The sequence below is a fragment of the Ischnura elegans genome, chromosome 7 (assembly GCF_921293095.1).
Source record: "Ischnura elegans chromosome 7, ioIscEleg1.1, whole genome shotgun sequence".
NCBI lineage: Eukaryota > Metazoa > Arthropoda > Insecta > Odonata > Coenagrionidae > Ischnura > Ischnura elegans.
In genome coordinates, this window is record NC_060252.1 from 4,237,463 (window position 1) to 4,256,200 (window position 18,738).

An 18,738-nucleotide genomic window follows, 5' to 3' on the forward strand; every position below is an offset into this window, starting at 1 on the left:
CTATATTGGATGCCGCAGCTTTGCTAAATTGTTGCCGTAGCGTTTAATGAATGGGTAATATTTTAGCGGATATTATAATTATTATTACTAGTGACACCAGTTAAATATTGTATGTAGGTTATATAATAAAAGATAACAATGATATTTTAATATACGCCTTTATTAAAAAATGGAAGAAACTTTTTATAAAGAAATTTAAAAAAAACATACATATGCCAAAAGTACTCAAGAAAAATTTCCGCATTTTTCCAAACAAAACATTCTACAATGCCAGATTTATCAATCCTGCCAAGACATCTTCATTATCATAGCTATCAATATTCCGTACACTTTCCTTCCTCTCCTGCAAATATGTGTGACTTGCTTTTGACTTTTACATCAATGACAGAAATAATTGGCTTTAAACTGTAGTAACAAAGCCCAATAAGTCATTTAACCCCAAATTATCTTCAAGAATTCCAAAGAGAGAAAAAAGAATTCTCTGCTTGCCAACCTCTGCATCAGCAGCAAATTGTATGCATAGGCATTTCCATACCTATGCATACAATTTATGCCTTCCACAAGGATGTTAAAGACCTTGGAGTTTTTGTATTTTTTCTATTTGTACAATGAGAAAGGAGGGCTAAAAAGATATTTCCTAATAATGAGGTGTTTAGTGGCGAGACATAGAAGTATAAGTGCCCCTCACCTTCTAGCCGTCCTTTTACTAATTTCATGTTCATCAACTTAAAAAAATCTACATTATTCTCCTGTGACGCACTCCCCCTAACGGCAAAGGGACTTTTATCTTACATTTCCACTTGGGCATGATTTAAGTGGCTTCGAAGAGCTCATATGAGAGCGGGTATTCTAACTGCTTCCATCTGTGGCTAAATGTTTTCTACTTTTAATATCCGGAATTTATTTTCTTTTTCATCATGGCAACTATGACGAAGGCGTGACTACTTAAGACGTGATTGCTCCAGGCGTGGTCATTTATATCCGCATGGGACCTATGAGACCCATTAGTGTCTCGTGAGTTTACCACACATTAATATTAGGCTCTCAAGGAGATGGACCGTGACGTCTCTTGTTTACTTAAATGCATTTTTTTGACCTCAATTTCGTCCCTCAGCTGAATCAGTCTTAGTGGACCATGGCATTAGTGGAATATCTCTCTTGAATCCTCCTTCTAGTAACGGCAAGATTCTCGAGAAGAACGGAGTGAAATGAGTTCACACTCGATTTTCAAGGAATTAACTGTGCGTACTTTGGATTCATGTGTCGAAGATGAAGTTTTTCAGTGCTTCTTGTACAATCAAATGGTTTGAAGTTGTGTGTGTTCCTTATCGTTTTCTTTGAAAGTGTGGTTGAATAGGCAAAAGTTGTGCCCATTCTGTTCTCAGGTAGCCTGTTATTTTTGTTTGCATTTTTAGACTCCCTATTTTATGTCACCTCTAGTTAATGTAATTCAAAAGAGTCCTTTTCTTTCTTAAGTGGAATATTTACCTCCTATAACTTCAGGGAGAAGTGAGTAACATAATATTTAACAACTTCCCAAAAACCCGGTCATTCCAACCCCTGTTTCGACATATACACAGTTCAACAGCCAAATATCGGGAATAGATATCAGGAAGATGAAAATTCTGCAAAATGTAAGTACAAATTTAATAAGTGGTAGTCCAAATTCCATGGTATAAATTTTGAATAATGATTAGAATGCTATAAACATTAGAGCTGGAGGTTTCACTAATTTTCCGATGTCTATCACATAAAATTACCCAAGATATTTTAAATACATCTAATTAATGTAATACTGGAGGCAACGTATGAGCACGTGTAACGCATATTTTGCTAAGGACACTTGTTAGAGGCTAAACATAAATGAAGACGTATGTGTACGCAAACATCGTAGTCCCTCAAAATTTCTTAGAGAACATAATTTATACTGTAGCCATCACTGTATCGCGAGCATATTAAAATTTGACATGTGGCAAATCTTGGCAAGGGGCAGAAAAAATCAGTTGCCTTACACACTCACAATAGATTTTTGATGATATATAGTCACGTACATATATCAAATGATTTTCAAGAGATGAAAGATTTTCAATAGTCACAAAATTCATAAATACATTAAGGTCAATTCAAATAATAAATGATAGTCTATATCCTTTTAAAATGATACTACCTTCGTGCTTCCGAACATGAAGTATTTTATCACCTTTCATTTACTTTTTCTGAAGGCCCTATGGGAGGCACTTGACATTCAACGTCCTCTCTCGTCAACATCATTAGGTTTGTATAGTCAATGTATTCATCTGCAAAAAGAAATAACTATGCCATTAAAAATACTCATGCTGGAAAAAGAGCTTATTTAAGATTCCATTTTTAATTATTTCTGAGATCAAAGAAAGAATGCTGTTGAATGAATGAATGATGATCAAAGAAAGGTAATACTCTTGCTAAATAGTCTTATTGACCATACTTAAAATCTCTACACCATTAAATACGTGTTTCGTTTATTGGTTCCTCTTTTACAGTTAGTTGCCTAGGTTATACATGAAAAGACAGCAACTTCCTACTCTTAGCATAAGCCATTAATGCATTAGATAAATCAGCATCCATTTTTTGCACGTGTAAACATCAAGAGTTAGTATATCAGGAGAAAAATTATAGATAAAATTCTGTGATATGTTACACAGCTTCAAATACGGGCAGAAAAGGTCTATATCGACCTGAGTTCTAAATTTCGTGATACACAGTTCTGAATTGCAGCTCATACGCATGATATTGTATGCATTTAGAGTACAGGCCTTGAATAATTAGTATACAAGTGTCTGCATTTCACCTTGCGTAGTGATACTCAGGCTATAGTTTGTATGAAATTATCATTGATAATGAAATCCATATCCAAATGATAACTATCAAGTACTTTTTCACAAATTTTTATCTCATTATAGCCTTTTTTGAGTCACATGATATCACATCTTTCATGAGTCTGGCTTCTGGTGATGATCCTCGAGTTGACACACATTTAGTGGATATTGAATTTGTGGAAAACTGCTTGAAATTTTTCCTTAATGGATTAATTGAGAATTCCAATGTATCATTTAGTAATAGTGCTACACATGTACTAAATGCAAGCTAAAATGTATTCATTCATTTAGTAACAAAAACCATAATTTATATGGTAGTCGTTGAAAATTGACCGGAATTATTTTCGAGAAAACAAGGGTTAAAAACACAAAATCCAACCTGAGGATAACATCAAATAACAAGATAAAACCTTTAACGGCGAAATATAATAAGAGTTGCGCATAGTAACGGAAGTACAATTAGCAAGCTTACCAGTAAATTTTCCCGCGAGACTGGTCAGGTCCAAAGTATCAAGAAAATCCCTAGTTTGATTATCCATATCTTCTCGTCTTCTTGTTCTAAGAAGAAGTGTTCTAAGAATATAAAAAAAGTATTATGCCAATGGATGGCTATATTTTCACAAATGCTAGAGCAAACAGAAAAACCATTTACTTACCTTCAAGCACGCTAAACATGTGCACTTAAGAACTGTATGGCATTTTATCGCTAGATGGCTCTGGCGTAGAAGCAATATTCACCACCGAGTTGGCTGTGGGATCCAACTGTTGGATGAGCGATCTCTTCAAGATTGGTGTAGGGACCAACACGTGGACCCTACAACCAAGTTGCGAGCGTCCAATTTAGTTGGATAGTACACCCAATCGCGTTGGCTGCCGTGTCTTTTGCAGTGGATACTGCATCCAACTTTCACTTACCCAATAAAAATTGGATGCCACATCCAATCCTTTTTTTGAGTGCAGGCATCTATAGCACGTCAGAATATAATACAATTGAGGTGGACGCTAAATTAAGCATTCAACTGTTATGAGAGACACCGAATTTCCGCAAGTTCCAATCACAAGTTCACTTTATTTCAACAATATTTCTACCCATTACCGTAATAACACGTAGAAATCAAGCATACATTACATTTACATGTGTTCTATATTACAATTTGTAAAGATAAATCGCCTGATATTACGCGATTCGCGAAAATTCAGTGCTTATGACTGAAATATCTCTAAATGGCTTCGGAGTGGAAATTGTGAAGATATCAATTTCCAATTGGAAATGAGTTCAAAAGAGACTCATGAGCGAAGATAAGAATAACAAAAAAAAATTTTCAAAACTCAGATAGATCCGGGAACTGAGCGAGGGCTTAAGAATATCGATCTTCTTGAGTAATGGTCTTTTTTTGACTGAATGTCCTTTTCGGGCAAAAATATGGAGCCCCAAATATGCCGCAGAGAAGATAACAAAAGACACTTGCATGCGGGCTTTGGAATTCGTTAAGAGAATGCCACCCGTATTATCCATCGCAAAACCGCCCCCCCCTCCTCCCCATTTCAGAGTTCAAACTTGATTCCACGGTTTGCGGTCACGGCCAACGCACCCGACATGCTGGTTCGCACGCGACCCCTCGGGGACTATCAGCAGCGAATAAATTGGCTCGCTCTTCAAACAGAACGTGCAGTCATGTCTTCGTCGGAATCGGGCACTCTCGTCCAAGCGAGGGATCAAGCCCCTGTGACTCACCGACAGCGAAGAAATCGCCACAGGTAATACTATTCATATCGATCCTTGGATTTTCATGTTTAATATCACGGAATTTTTACGAATCATTTATCAGGAAAGCCTTAATCTGAAATATTAGCATATTGTTTCAATTATTTCATTCAACTGTCCATATTCCGGTCTTCTAAGGCTACTCGGGTATCCCTTTGCGTCAACTATGATGTGGTAAAAACGCAAAACGCCGCGAAAACTCCGGTGAATAATATTTCTTGTAATGTTGTGCCCTGCAAAAGACGCAAAAAAAGTAGGCCAAGAAAAATCCATGGGTCCAAAACGTAAAATTGTTTTATTCTACTAACACAAAATAACATTGACATTCAAACAACAGATGAAAAGCGGAATGCAATCACCTCTGAGGATATAAAAACATGCATGTGAATTTAAAATGTTTCACGAGCTAGGTATAAATCAATTCACAGTTTTTAACGTATTCTTTTCGGGTTTTGGCCTCGTCAGTTAATTATGTTGGAATTATTGTCTTTTTATTTCGCTATTTTCTTCTTATTATAGAAGGCAAATGCTTTTATCCACAAAATGAATCAACGCGGCCAAAATCCGAAGAGAAGACGGCCATATATAAATAACCGTGGAAGCCTCCGCCTTTTGTGTGTGTCCGTATGTGAACAATTTATATAAATAAATAAATTAGGAATGATAGCTGATATTAATGGAGTATGGTGCAGGAAGGCCCGATTTTAGATGAGATGTTACGATAAAAAGTGCAGTGTTTCCAATATGATAGGTGAGTTAGAATGAGAATATTTACAAGAGGATCGGCTAAACTTGATGAGGAAATTCGGAGAAGACTTTTTTCTCAGGCGATGTGAAAAATATCCTAATAATCTTCGTTTACCGTCGTAATATGGTGGAAGTGACCACGAGAAGAAAGAAACGAAAATTTGACTGCAGGACAGAGAATTTTAAAATGCCATTCTTTCTTCGTTCTGTAAAAGATAACCACGGTGTCTCAGTTAATTGAAGTAATGGCGTCATTCGTTATGACGACTCATCACATATTTATTTTTTCCGTTGCTCCAACTTCGCATGGATTTAATTTAAGAATTACAAACTGTTGGAAAGTTTCGCCTTTGCATGAGCGTGGACGTATTTTTGTAATTATGCGTGCACGTGAGTGATTGATCACCCCCTGCCAAACCGAATAGAGGTGGCTCGCAGTGTATTATGTAGATGTTGAAGATTTAGAAACCAGAGGATAGCTTATGTAATGTCTGATGCTTGCTTTCTCGGTGAACTACCCATGTTACTGAGTGTTTCCTCTCGGGTATTACATCGGGTGAGTTTCTCTGTGTCTTCCCCTCTTACTGCACCCGCAAGGAGAGATAGGAAGAAAGCCTCACCCGGAGTGATATCTTTGCTGAGACCATTTAGCTTGATCGCATTCTGAATTTTAACGATTGCCAATTACGCCTGGTCTACGATTCGCGTCAACTTCAACCGTGATCTTTGATCCGCGACGGGATTGCTGCTCGTCGACAGTTGCCGCTCACGTTCCGCGAGCCTTCAGAGCTCATCCAACTATAGACTAATAGACCCGTGTGAATGGAACACATTGAATGCTGTGAGGCCAGCTCCTTTCGCTTGGGCTCTGCGCAATTCTCGGAGGATTCTCTGTTGAAGGTGTCACTCCTTGTCACACGGAAAAAAGGTTTGATTAAAACTATCAAACTGGTGTGTTAGGGAGTATTTTTGTTAAATATGCTTAAACTCTGATGTAAATTATTAAGAACTTGATTTATTTTACCAAACGGTCTTGATATATTTCATCAAACATTTTTATATTTCATATTTTGGTCAAATGTACGAAAGAGTTTGGTAAAAATAACTGAATTTATTCAATACGAATCAGAGTTTGGTAACTTTATCGAAGTTATGATTAATTTTACGAAGGTGCTTGCTGGTTTGGTAAAAATTATCAAACTCTACATTGTAATGCAAATTTGGTTTGATAGAATTTACTAAGTGTTTCGTAATCTATCGAACGGTCTGTCGTTCCTATTTTGTTTATACAAATACAAATTTTCAGTTGAAAGATTCTTAAACAGGCCTAACATAAAAGATAGGTTGGTAGAAATTATTTCATTTTCATTATTTGTGATGGCGATAACGTTTTAATTTTGTTTACGTTCATTTTTCTGCTTATTTCTGCTTTAAATTGCAATGTTATTTAAGATTCTCTGTCGATATTGTTCATCTCACCAGACACGCCTTTTCCGCTGCTTCAAATGCATCCCAGGCCGATGCATTCCCGTGCACTTCCAAGCGTGCTGCTCATCGCGTGATTGTGGCGCACGTTTGACTCTCCTCCCGTTTGGCGCCACCTCCTCTCTCTCACCCCGTCCGAGATTTTTTCAAATCACTCAATTTTAAAAATGAATTGAAACTGCGCACACGGATTCCTGCCCAGCATTTATGTACATACGTATGATCTGAGGAAAACGATACCCACAGCTATCCGTTTGGCAATGTACCTCCCTTTCATCTATCCTTTCTGTTGGAGATGGAAATATAGTGAAGCTTTGAGATAATGTTTCACGTGTTGCTATGAAAGATGTCTATTCTCAATGTGTCTGGTAATATAAGCCTAATAAGCTTAACACCTGATTACTTTGTCTGTACGCCCGTGGTAGCTTTTGACGAAACGCGCTGCTATCATTTGTATTTTATTCAGTTCACGAATTAGGTTTTTCTACGCCGTATCCCATGTGCTAGCTGAGTATTCAATACGAGTGCGAAGTAGCACCTCTCTTTAACTTTCCCGTTAGAAAAGCTCCGTACAACATGCTAGGCGAATCCTAGCATATTTAGGGATCTACTAAAAATATTTATTTTTGTGTTTAGACAGGTTTTACTAGATTCAGCATAGTTATATCGCTATTTACAGCGTTTCATTCGAGAAAAAAGTCTTGATATATATAAATAGTCTAAACCGTTCGTGATATTGGGTAAAATTTAACTCGACCAGCCCTCCTGTCGTTATTAATGTGCACTCCAGAAGCTCCAATTCTTATGCTTCACAGGCCACGCCATTTCACTGAGAAAGACACTTTCATGTTCTTAACGTCTATTAATTTAATCTGAGCTCTCGTACATCATTTTATCAGCACCTGATAAATTGTTAAGTATATTCTCAAGATCATTCGCATTTCGTTCTGTGTCAAATTATCCGAATACAATTGTTATTGAAAGGATTTCTGCTTAAAATTCCCCGTAGTTTTAATTATTTAATCGATTTATAAACGAACTTCCTTCATTTTGATCCAAGAAAAGTGCAGATACATTTACCTTACCCCTGAGGTCATCTTGGCTGCTCAATTTGGTTTACTTGTAGTATAATATTGACCTCGCGGCTGAGATTTAAGCCACCGAGTGCGTCAACAGGTTGCGGATGGTGGGTCAACATTTAAATATAGAGGTTAGCTGCGAGATAAGCGAGTTTACTCATCGAATTAGCGGACGAAAAGCGGCAGCATTCCGAGATGGTGTGGGTATATACCTGGGTAAGATAGGCCCTCTAAATGATACATTACACCTGTGGAGATGCCGTGACTTGCTGATGGAAGGCTGCCAACAATTATGCCTCTTATCACTTGAGGGAGAGGGCAGCAGCTCTTCTTCATATGAGTGAAGGTGGAGACCACGGTGGTCCGTGCAGCGACACTCATTTCACTTCAGGCATGGTAACATTTACTTTACCGGTTGTAGTACTGCGATGTGGAAGGCAAGGGGAAACCACCACATCATTGTCCCGAGGAGTCGCAGCTACTCCAACTTTTAAATAATCAGACATGAGGGAATTCTCTCAGGTAAAAAAATCCGGAGTTAAACTAGTCCCCCATTCGGATCTCCGGGTGGGGACTAACCGAGAGGGTGCATGGGTCAATTGTGATAAAGTTATGAGGATACGGAACGTGAAATCCCTTAGGTCCTGCGGTAAGCTAGAAAATCTAAAGGTGGAAATTCAAAGATTGATTCTCGACGTGCAAGGAATCAGCGAAAAGAAGTGGCCTGAGAAGGGAGACTTATGGAGTGGAAACTATAGGATTATACACACAGGATCCCTGAACGGTAATGCTGGGGTTGGGATAATGTTCAGAAAGGGCGCTGGGATGCGTGTGAAAAGCTTCCTACAGTACAACGAAAGGGGAGTTATGGTAAAGTTAGAGACTAAGCCGTTAGATACCTTAGTGGTACAGGTTTACTTGCCTACGACAGACTACGAGGATGAAAAGGTTGGAGACGCCTACGATGATATCAGGGAAGTAATCAAACAGATAAGGGGTGAGAAATGTTTTAGGTGATTGGAAAGATGTCGTTGGAGAAAGGCAGGATGGAAGAATAACCGGAAAATATGGATTAGAAAATGGAAATGAAAGAGGAGAAAGGCTCCTGGAATTATTTACAGGGCTAGTAATTGCCAACACACCATTTAAGAATCATATGCAAAGAACATATACAGTCTAATGTGATTGAACACGGAAAAAATTTCACGACCATATGCATCATATCATAGATCCTCTACATCTCTTACCTTCCTGTGAATAGCTGTAATACTCTCAGACAAATACGGCAAATAAGAATTCTTCTTGAGATTATTCAATTTTGGTGCTTAATCGTTCTCGGGACTATGTAGGAATATTATAAGCACTCTAACAAAAACGTGACGCCCTTGTTGAGATCATATTTATCAAATTTTCTAGGCATTGGGTGAAATTATTCAATGATTGTGGAGACTCCTCAAATTCCAAAAAACATAAACTTCATAAATTATCCAAGTAAAACAAATTAACACATTGTAATAAATTTTATTTACCATATTATTCATTGATATTGCTTATTAAAATCAGTTCACACAGATATTTAAACTAAGTCAATTCATGAGTATGAATAAAAAATTTCAGACAGCAGACGGATAGACTTATTTATGCAATAACTCACATATAACTAACTATTGTAGCTCCAGGAAATATAAGTTCACTAATTTAATATTGAAGCCAATACTATAAGACTTTTTTAAGATTTACATGGACCAATTTTTCAAATACAAAATTTTAAATAATTGTTTCGGAAAAATAATAACGATTTAATGATGAATGTTTAACTGAAGATATTTATCGATTTGGAAATTAAAACAATCTGCAATATAAATACGGGTACGGGCGGGAAAAATTGTTAACGAGGCACCATGTTGGTGTCGCTTATGGGAACCAGGCTGTGGGAATGGAGGAATGAGTGACTTGCACGGAATGCATGGCTGACATTTAAGTGCCAGTGGTTCGATAGAAACTGCTTCACTGAAAGTCCGCTACACTCGGTGTACTACCAGCGATATGATGGAAGATAAATGTCAGCATAATTTTCGAAGCCACTCATTTCCTTATGAATGCTGTGTTATTATCAAGGGTGTTCACCTGTGATAAGATATAGGAACGGAAGGTTTAAACCGGTTGCCTTGGAAATAAAGAAATGAAGTTTTTGAAAATGAAATGAAGTTTTTTTATGGTCTCCGCGTGATTACAGAGTGCTTGCATTTTCCATGGTATGACTGAAATCTTTGCCAATATGTTTAGCCGGTATGATTCAAATGGGGAATCCAATAATTTGGGAGACATCTTCTCAATAAATGACTTTGGATTAGAGCAAACAATTTGTGAGTGGGAATCACATCATGAATTAAAATAAATATGATATAGAAATATACATAAATAAACGTCTTTTTTGGGTGATTTCCCCGTATTTTCTGAGTCACTTGCACTGGCGTTTCCCCTCGCGTGCTGGAGGCTTCCTGAAAGTGTAACGACAACAATACGAAGTTTATCTACAACCAATGGTCCGCGAAAGCTCCAATTAATTGGTAGATATAATTAGTTTTTTTTTCTATTTGAGAGCCGGGAAGCTTCCTGCAGGAAATGAAAATTTTAATTCAATTATCCCGGATATCCGTTACCCTCTAAATCGCTGAAAATTCATCCATTACACTTTCTTGTCCCCTGCAAATAGTTTGACGAACTTTCAAGTGACTCACGAAATACAGGAATTCAAACAAGAGAATTCAAATTAAAAATTCCACTCCGGAGCGGTAACAGTGAAAATCCAAATAATTATGTGAGGGGGTGAGAATCCAAGGGGTACGAGTGATTTGTTTTCCAAACAAAGCTGAGTTTGCTTAGTTAGCCAAGGAATACCAATCAGTCTCTGTTCTGTGCTGACATTGATTGGAAAATAAAGGGGACTTTTAAATACGTATCTAGTTGATCTCGTTTGTCTTCTTCACCTTATTCCTGTTATTTTATCCTTGTACCTCTTGGCTTCTCCCACTCTGTTTTTCTTACTTCAATGAAATGAGATCTTGAGTCGCAGTATTTTAATTTCAATCATAATAAAATTTCACTAGGGAATAAAATTATCACTCTATTACTATCACACTGTATTAACTTTTCATTCACTTTGAAATAAAATAATTTTTATAATTCTCTTAACTTGAGAAATGTCTATTGTATGACTTTGGCTCCAAATAAGTCGTTTTTCAAACTGAGTTATAATAAAGTACAGAGCCTCTTTATACGAGAAATGTCGCCTTTCCTCTCAGGGAATGTAAATAAATTAATGGTATTGACTCCAGGGCCGAAATAACTCCTTATATCGTATAACATTTTATAACGATGGAATGCGGTATTCTAGTAGGTAATTGAGAGCGGGATTTGACTATAGAGAATGCAATGCTGGTTTCGCAGGGTGGAAATGGCGGGCCGCATCCTCACCGCATTGGCCCTCTTGTGCGCTTGCGCCAATCAGAGGGCTTTCGCTGCGCAGCGGACCGGACCGAAGCGACCGCACATCATCATAATCATGGCAGATGACCTGGTAAGTATATTCACCACCCAGGGCTCGATTATACGGTATCAGGGAAACAAATATTCCACCGATATGTCTGTTGGTATAAAATCTTGGACAATCGATAGACGTAAACAATGTACGAAGGTCATACAATAAGTAATGCCCATAATTTTTTTTCTCGGAACATATTTTTTGTAAGAGTCAGAATTTGGGACAATATGCATTGACGTGTCTTGTTCATGACCTAATTTTCTACGTAGTACCCATTACGTTCTAAGGCCTAGCGACAACATTTTGGGAAGCATGTATTCCATGGTGGTAAATTAAGCTCTTGTTTAGTAGGCGTTGCAATGCCGAGCGTGGCTGATCGTGGAGCTCTGTTTCTGCATCTGCTGCTGAGGCTGTAACTTTCTTCACCCATCGCCCAACTTCACTCCTACCAACTGCAGCGTTGCCATACACTGCACACAAACATTTATGGATGCTCACCGCGGTTTCTTTTTCTGTACACAAAAATTGAATAACAGCACGCTGCTTTTAACGTGAGTCGCGTGTAGACGCCATTTTGACGCTGTCTGCTATCTCCTAGAACGGTGACAAACTTCATCAGCGCAGAGAACAAACATCAATTGTGAAGCACCAATGAGGGCATTGATGCATCAATGGCTTTAAAAAAATGTGCGTCATTACTTATCGAACGACCCTCGTATATCATCGCAAGCGTCATCCATTGGCCTGGGCTATCGCGAAAATCAACAAAACTCAGCGGTTATTTTATTGTCATCTGGATGATGCGGTCATGCGTATTTTTTGAGCATGCTACCACAACCTACTTTGCTTCCTGTTTTTTTTAAGACGTAGGAATTCACTGAATCAATGAAATATTTTGATTGAAATTGAGAGAGTTTTTATGTGATGTACAAGCTCTAAATATAAATTCAATGACAATAAGTCCAACATTTTCTTACAAACATAACTTGTTTTTTATTAAAACTCCCTTCATTTCCTTTTAAGCATTGTAACATTAAATTCTCTACTCATGTTACGATTAGTCTTTTATTCATGGATATCTACGCACTCATTTTACAAAATGTCTCCAACTTTGTGACATTATTGCATGACTTGCATGGGTAACCATTATAACAATTTTGAAAGTATTCGTAGGGGATCGGCTTGAAAATGCCACTTTTTTCGCTCTGATGGCATGGAATGATCCATAATCCAATGTGACGGGTTTAGAGTGGCTGTGAGAGTGTTAGAAGATTGAGAAAGAACGAACGAAATGTAGCACGATTATTTATTTATTTAAATCATTTGTAACTTACAGGCGAGACACCGATTTAGAGTGAACATTTTAACAAAACATGAATTAGGGAAAATACAATAACAATATAGAAACTGACAGAGAACAAACCACCGGAAAGAGGTATTCAATAAAAATATAAAGAGGTAAATATAAAATATAAAGAGGTAAATATAAAATATAAAGAGGTAAATATATAATATAAAGAGGTAAAATTCAATGAGCTGAGAAATATGGGACAGCTTGTATGATGAAATTCTTGCACGACAATCGATGGAGGGTGCGAGTGAATTTAGAACGGAGGAGAGGCGATATAGTGCAAGGTAAATAGAGCTTGGTTGCGAAGATATCCGGAGTGGGAATGATAGACTAGGGTAGGGAGAGCGAGCGTGTGGAACGAGTTGCTATCCTAAAATTCAGCGGAGAAAGGAGTTCAGGGCAACAAGAAGCCGAGGTTAAGACATTATGAATAAATTTTAAATCCGAAAAAGTCTAGGGTTCTGCAGGTTAGAAAAAGAGAGAGAGAAGACAACAAAGCATCAGAAGACATATCGCGCAAATATTGGACTCTTTACCTTCGTTCAATGGTATTAGGCTCAACTATGTGGAAGTTAATATTCGAAAACATTTCCGACTCTACACCCAACTATTTTGGCAAAGAAGTGAGGGTTGCTATCAAGGGATTAGTGGGGACTAACATGGACCAAATTGGAGAGCAATATAAAACTATGGGAAGGACAACGGTTGAAAGTGCAATGAGATGTATAATTTCCGTAAAGCGGTAAAAAAAAGCCTAACACAGACATGGCTTTCATTTTTACGGCCGGAATGTGGTCGGAGTAATTTATTGTGTGGTGCGTAATAACGCCCAAGTCTTTCACAGTCATCACTGTGATTAAGGTAGATGGATTAACGGTATAGTTTAAAATGATGGGTTTTGTTTTTAATACATTAATCATGACGTTGCATTTTCTAGGGTTTATCTTAAATTTCCAAGTATCACACCACAAGGCAGCTTGATTAAGGGCAATTTGAAGATCTGTGAAGTAAGAAGTATTTATAATTTCCTTGTAAATCTTGCAGTCATTATATATAGAAGTGTATCAGTTTGGGAGGACAGAAGGTGGGACGAGAGAGCATTAATAAATAAGTTGAATAGATTAGACCCAAGGACACTACCCTGAGAAATTCCAGACGTCGCATGAGACCAAGAAGAAGAGCCACCAGCTGGGTTCCGGGGTAAAGAAAGCTTGAGAGAAGGCCAAGCAATCTGCCATGTGTACCATACTGCTGGCTTCGTTTATGAATGAGGAGTTGATGATGCAGAGTGTCGAAAGCCTTGGAGGAGTCAAGGTATACAGAGTCAAGTTGATTAGAGTTGTCGTTGAACATTGACCGTTGGTTGGTTGGCATGGCGTTGGGCATGATCTTCCCGGGAGGAAACCATGCTGCCGCTAGGATAAGTAAGGAGAGGTGAAATAGAAAATCCTGTTGAGAAAGATGCTCTCACGGACGGAAGAAAGTATTGGAAGCAAAGAGATGGGGCGATAGTTTGAGACTCCATCCGCTTCGGGTATCGGAATAACACTGGCGCATTTCCATTGAGGAGGGACGATTCCTAATGAAAAGCAGCGGTTGTACAAGAGGCTTACATGTTGTTCGAAGGAAGAGGTGCAGTCGCGAATGAGTTTGGGACTGAGACCATCAGGGTCAAGTGAGTGGTTTGCAAAGGTATTGATAATCTTCCCTGGAATCTGTGAGTGTGCATGATAGAGAATTATTAGGTAAGGAAAGGAAGGAGTGGGAAGTGGTTAAGTACAGGTTGGAAGTAGTCTAATTGGAAAAGGATTTGAGAAAGAAGCAAACAGAGTTTCAAATTTAAATCGCTAGCAAAGAGTCAATTACATCGAATTAGTTAATATGCTTCTTAGAGTTGAGTTAAGAAGTTGATGCGTGATCTATTTTGATGGTAAATATTAATAGATATTCTTCTCGCTCTGGTATTTGATTCAAGCTAGCTAGCTATCTAGCTTTAATCAAATACCGTCAATTCCCTTTTATCTAATTTACGTTAAATTTGAACTATCCGGAGTATTCTCGCGTAAAAATATAAATGTAACATAAATGCTTGCTAGGTAGTTAACAGGAATGAATTGGGCGATGTAACTGGCAGCTTGGAGATGAAGCAGCAGCTAGTAACCGGATCGCTAGACCCGAGGATGATAGCAAGTAAGCAAGCAGAGGGTTTCCAGAGCCAGTCTCAAAGCGTGTATGAAATGGACAAAACAATCCTTGCCTGGATCACATGGCACTTGATCTTGCTCAAGTTGATTTCGGTTCGTTGTTATGCTACCATGAGGAGCTCCGTTTCTTTAGAATGCGATGTAAACGTTTATGTTTTTGGATAAACAGAAAAATAACAAAACGCGCACAGCTATTATCGAAAACCGTTCATATGTTAATGATATATAAACATATGAAGATTTTAATGGAGGTGAAACCAAGAGCAGACTTGATTGGTCGACGACTGCTGGCTCCTACAAGGTGCAAGAATGAAACTAGGATGGCACCATTGATGAAAACAGGCTTACCTAGATGCAAAGTGTCCAGTGAGAATGCAGAATTTCCAGCGTATAAGAAATATTTGTGACAGGGTCCTGAAGAAGCTACGATTCGTCGATCGTATTGATGCAAGATTCTCGAATGAGAGAGTATAAGAGAGGTGCTTTATCACACTCGTCCGAACACACCTTGAATATTTAGGGAGCATATGAAATCCGGCGTAGAAAGATTCAATCCGTGAACTTTATAAAATACTTAGAGAAGCCAGGAAATTGGTTAAAAACGACTATAGGTAGAGAGAGCGTTAAATAGAAGATAAACGAGCTTGTCTGGGAGCCGATGGAGACTCTGAGGCTCTGCGCTAAGCTTCAATAGCCTGAGTAGTTAGTTATTTCTCAGAGCGTCACAGACAACTCCATCTTAGAACCTCACTATATCTACATCCACATACTACCCCGCAGGCCGCCTAAAAGGCGTGTGGCAGTGGGTGTTAGGACACCAACCGCTGACATATAAAAAGCAATTGCTCAAACAAAATTACAACTAGCGTTTATTATAGTACTTTATGGCTCGAGGGGAATCCGAATTCCCATATCCATCCGTTCGGCAAAATATCTCTCTTAATTTATCGATTCTGTCGAGCCTGGGAATATAGTGGGGCTCTTATATTATTTTTTCCTTGTCGCTCTTAAAGATATCTGTTCCCAAATGTATTTTAAGGTCTGATAGACGCGATAAATTCAAAAAGCTATTTTGCCGAACGGAGTCATGATAGTGTTACCCCTAATTTCCGTTTCCTATTTTCTGCAGGGCTGGAATGACGTCAGCTACCACGGCTCCGATCAGATACCGACGCCAAACATCGACGCCTTGGCGTTCAACGGAGTCATCCTCAACAACCACTACTCGCAGGCACTTTGCACCCCATCCAGATCCGCACTTCTAACCGGAAGGTACCCCATACACACAGGTGAGAACCACGGATCGCGAACATTCAAATGTGACATGATTCTCGTACGTCTACCCTACGAAATTGAGATGGGTAAAAAAAAAGAACGCAGTCCTGTCACCGTCGATTCATAGGGCCAAGACCATTTCGATCGAGGAAAATTTCCCAGGAGAGTTAATGCATCTCAAGATGACTTTAAAAAATAACGGATACAGCCAGTTCCAAATCCATACCGCCCTGAAAAGGCCCTACAGACGAGACAAAGTAGATCTTCAAATGAAGAACGGCAGCCGTCCTCCGAGGCCTACTTGCGATGTGTCTCCACGGTTACTGGAAAGGTAGCCACGTTTCTAGCTAAACAAAAGATTAATGCCATTCACCTTCTTTGTGATAAACTTCGGAACAAGTTAGATTGAGCCAAGGATCCTATTGGTCTAAAAAAACAACAGGAATATACCGCATTCCATGCAAATGCGGTGAAATGTATATCGGAGAGACTGAGAGAACGATAGAGAGCAGGGTGGATGTAATCGACGACAACACTCGGTCAACATGAGAAATTGGCCATGGCTCTGTCCTGGATGATCACAATAGCCATTAATAATAATAATGAAATGCCTTTACTCGGGCGAGGTTGAAACTAAGAGGTCCCCTCTTCCACCTAACCCCTCGATAGCGCCAATGCAAACATATTTAAAAACGGTAGATAAACGTTTACAATGCAAAGATATACGAGATACACTATTAGTGAATGTCAAAAATATAAACAACTATGTGTGAAAATTTTATGTAAAAATATTTCTGCTTGTGGGAAAAAAACATGAGGAAAAGGGTGTAGTATCCTTCAGCGAAAATAACCCACTGCAGGAAAACGCCCACACAAGAAGGGGGGCGTGAAAAACCTGCGAAAACCTACCGAGTGAAAGCTAAAGTCGTGTTATTTGTAAAATACAACATAGTTAATGAGGTACAAATCATACACAAATATTACACATGCAATTAAAATATAAAATATAACATATATATAGAAGCATTCAGTGATACATGTCACTTTGTCGTAGGCGCTGCTCAGTGTCATGTATATTTACCAGCTAGTTGTGAAGTGATTTGTTTAGCCTCATCTTAAAAGATGCCAATAATGATGAGTTCCTAGTTGAAAGGTTAAGATTATTCCATTCCCTACATGCAGTAACGGTAAATGATTTGTTGTAAATGACAGTTCGGTGATGAGGTATAACAAGATTGTGAATCCCTCTTGTGTTTGTCATATGGACAGTGTCAAGACTCCTGAATTCGCATGATAGGTAAGGGGTGTTTTTGTGTTTAGAATTTGATATAGGAGAGAAAGAGTATGCAGCCGGCATCGAGAGTCGAGTTTCAGCCATGACAGTTTATTAATATAATCGGTTATGTGGTCCGATAATTGTAAGTTAAATATGAATCTGATGCATTTGTTCATGGGAAGCCATTGGGAAGAAACCACCCAACTCGGAAGGGTCCGGAGGTTATTGTGACAGAATAGCCAAAGAAGCAATAGATATCTGGAATAGAAATCAAGGACTCCAACTGATGCCCCGTTTACACTCCGCACGAACCCACCACGCTCGGAACGACTCACGCGTTTACACGTCTAAAGTTACAAACGTAACTCAGTGTGAAATTTTGTCAGCTAACAACTGACGACGGGACTGCGTGAGGAAATCGCAGTCCAGGAAATTATCTTAAGTAGGAAATAGATATTAACGTTTTCGTGAGCTAAAACTTAAACAAGACCGAAATTTTTGTTAAATTATAAAGAATGTAGGATTCATTTAGGGAATCTATCCAAAATTAACAATATTCATTCTTTAAGGACAGTAGATATATATCGCTCTGGTACATTCCAAATTATAATATACCCTAATGTTAACTGGTCCCTTTATTACAATACAGACTCAATCCGGGTTGAACGTGCCCAAATTAAATTTCTTAAATTTAATAAATACAAATTAGGAATCTCAGTGTCTTATTACAACACTTCATATCTTCTATCTTTTGTAAATTTCAAACCCTTACTCGACCGTTGATCTTCCAACGATGTCCTCAACAAAATTATTAATTCTTTAAAGATTGCTGCTAACTCCTTTCATTACTAAATTTTATTTGTCCTCGTCATAGTTCTAGAAATCTTCACCCGCTTGTCGTTAATTACCAGAGAACAAATCATGCCCTCATTTCCCTGCTAACCGAAATGATGAGGTAAAACTAAAACTAGACCTAACTGTCGGTTGAGCCTTAAAGAATCTAGGATTCATCGAGAGAATATATAAAATGATGTTTCCTGGAGTTTAGGTCAAACATCCCACTAGACCTATTAAACAATATTATTATAGAAAATTGGCTTTTAATATCTGATCATACAATATTAAACAAGGAAGAATTCTTTAATTGTATGATATTA

General features: G+C 38.3%; 1 protein-coding gene across 2 annotated transcripts in view; it reads left to right on the forward strand.

Moving 5' to 3' along the window:
- LOC124162528 (arylsulfatase B-like) overlaps positions 1–18,738 on the forward strand; it is a 73,093-nt gene that overhangs the window by 14,744 nt on the left and 39,611 nt on the right. For both annotated transcript variants that reach the window (XM_046539097.1, XM_046539098.1), the window contains exons 2-3: positions 11,382–11,511; positions 16,160–16,319. In XM_046539097.1, coding sequence (XP_046395053.1) covers positions 11,389–11,511; positions 16,160–16,319 — 283 coding nt within the window. In that variant the 5' untranslated portion in view covers positions 11,382–11,388. The remainder of the gene's footprint in view (positions 1–11,381; positions 11,512–16,159; positions 16,320–18,738) is intronic.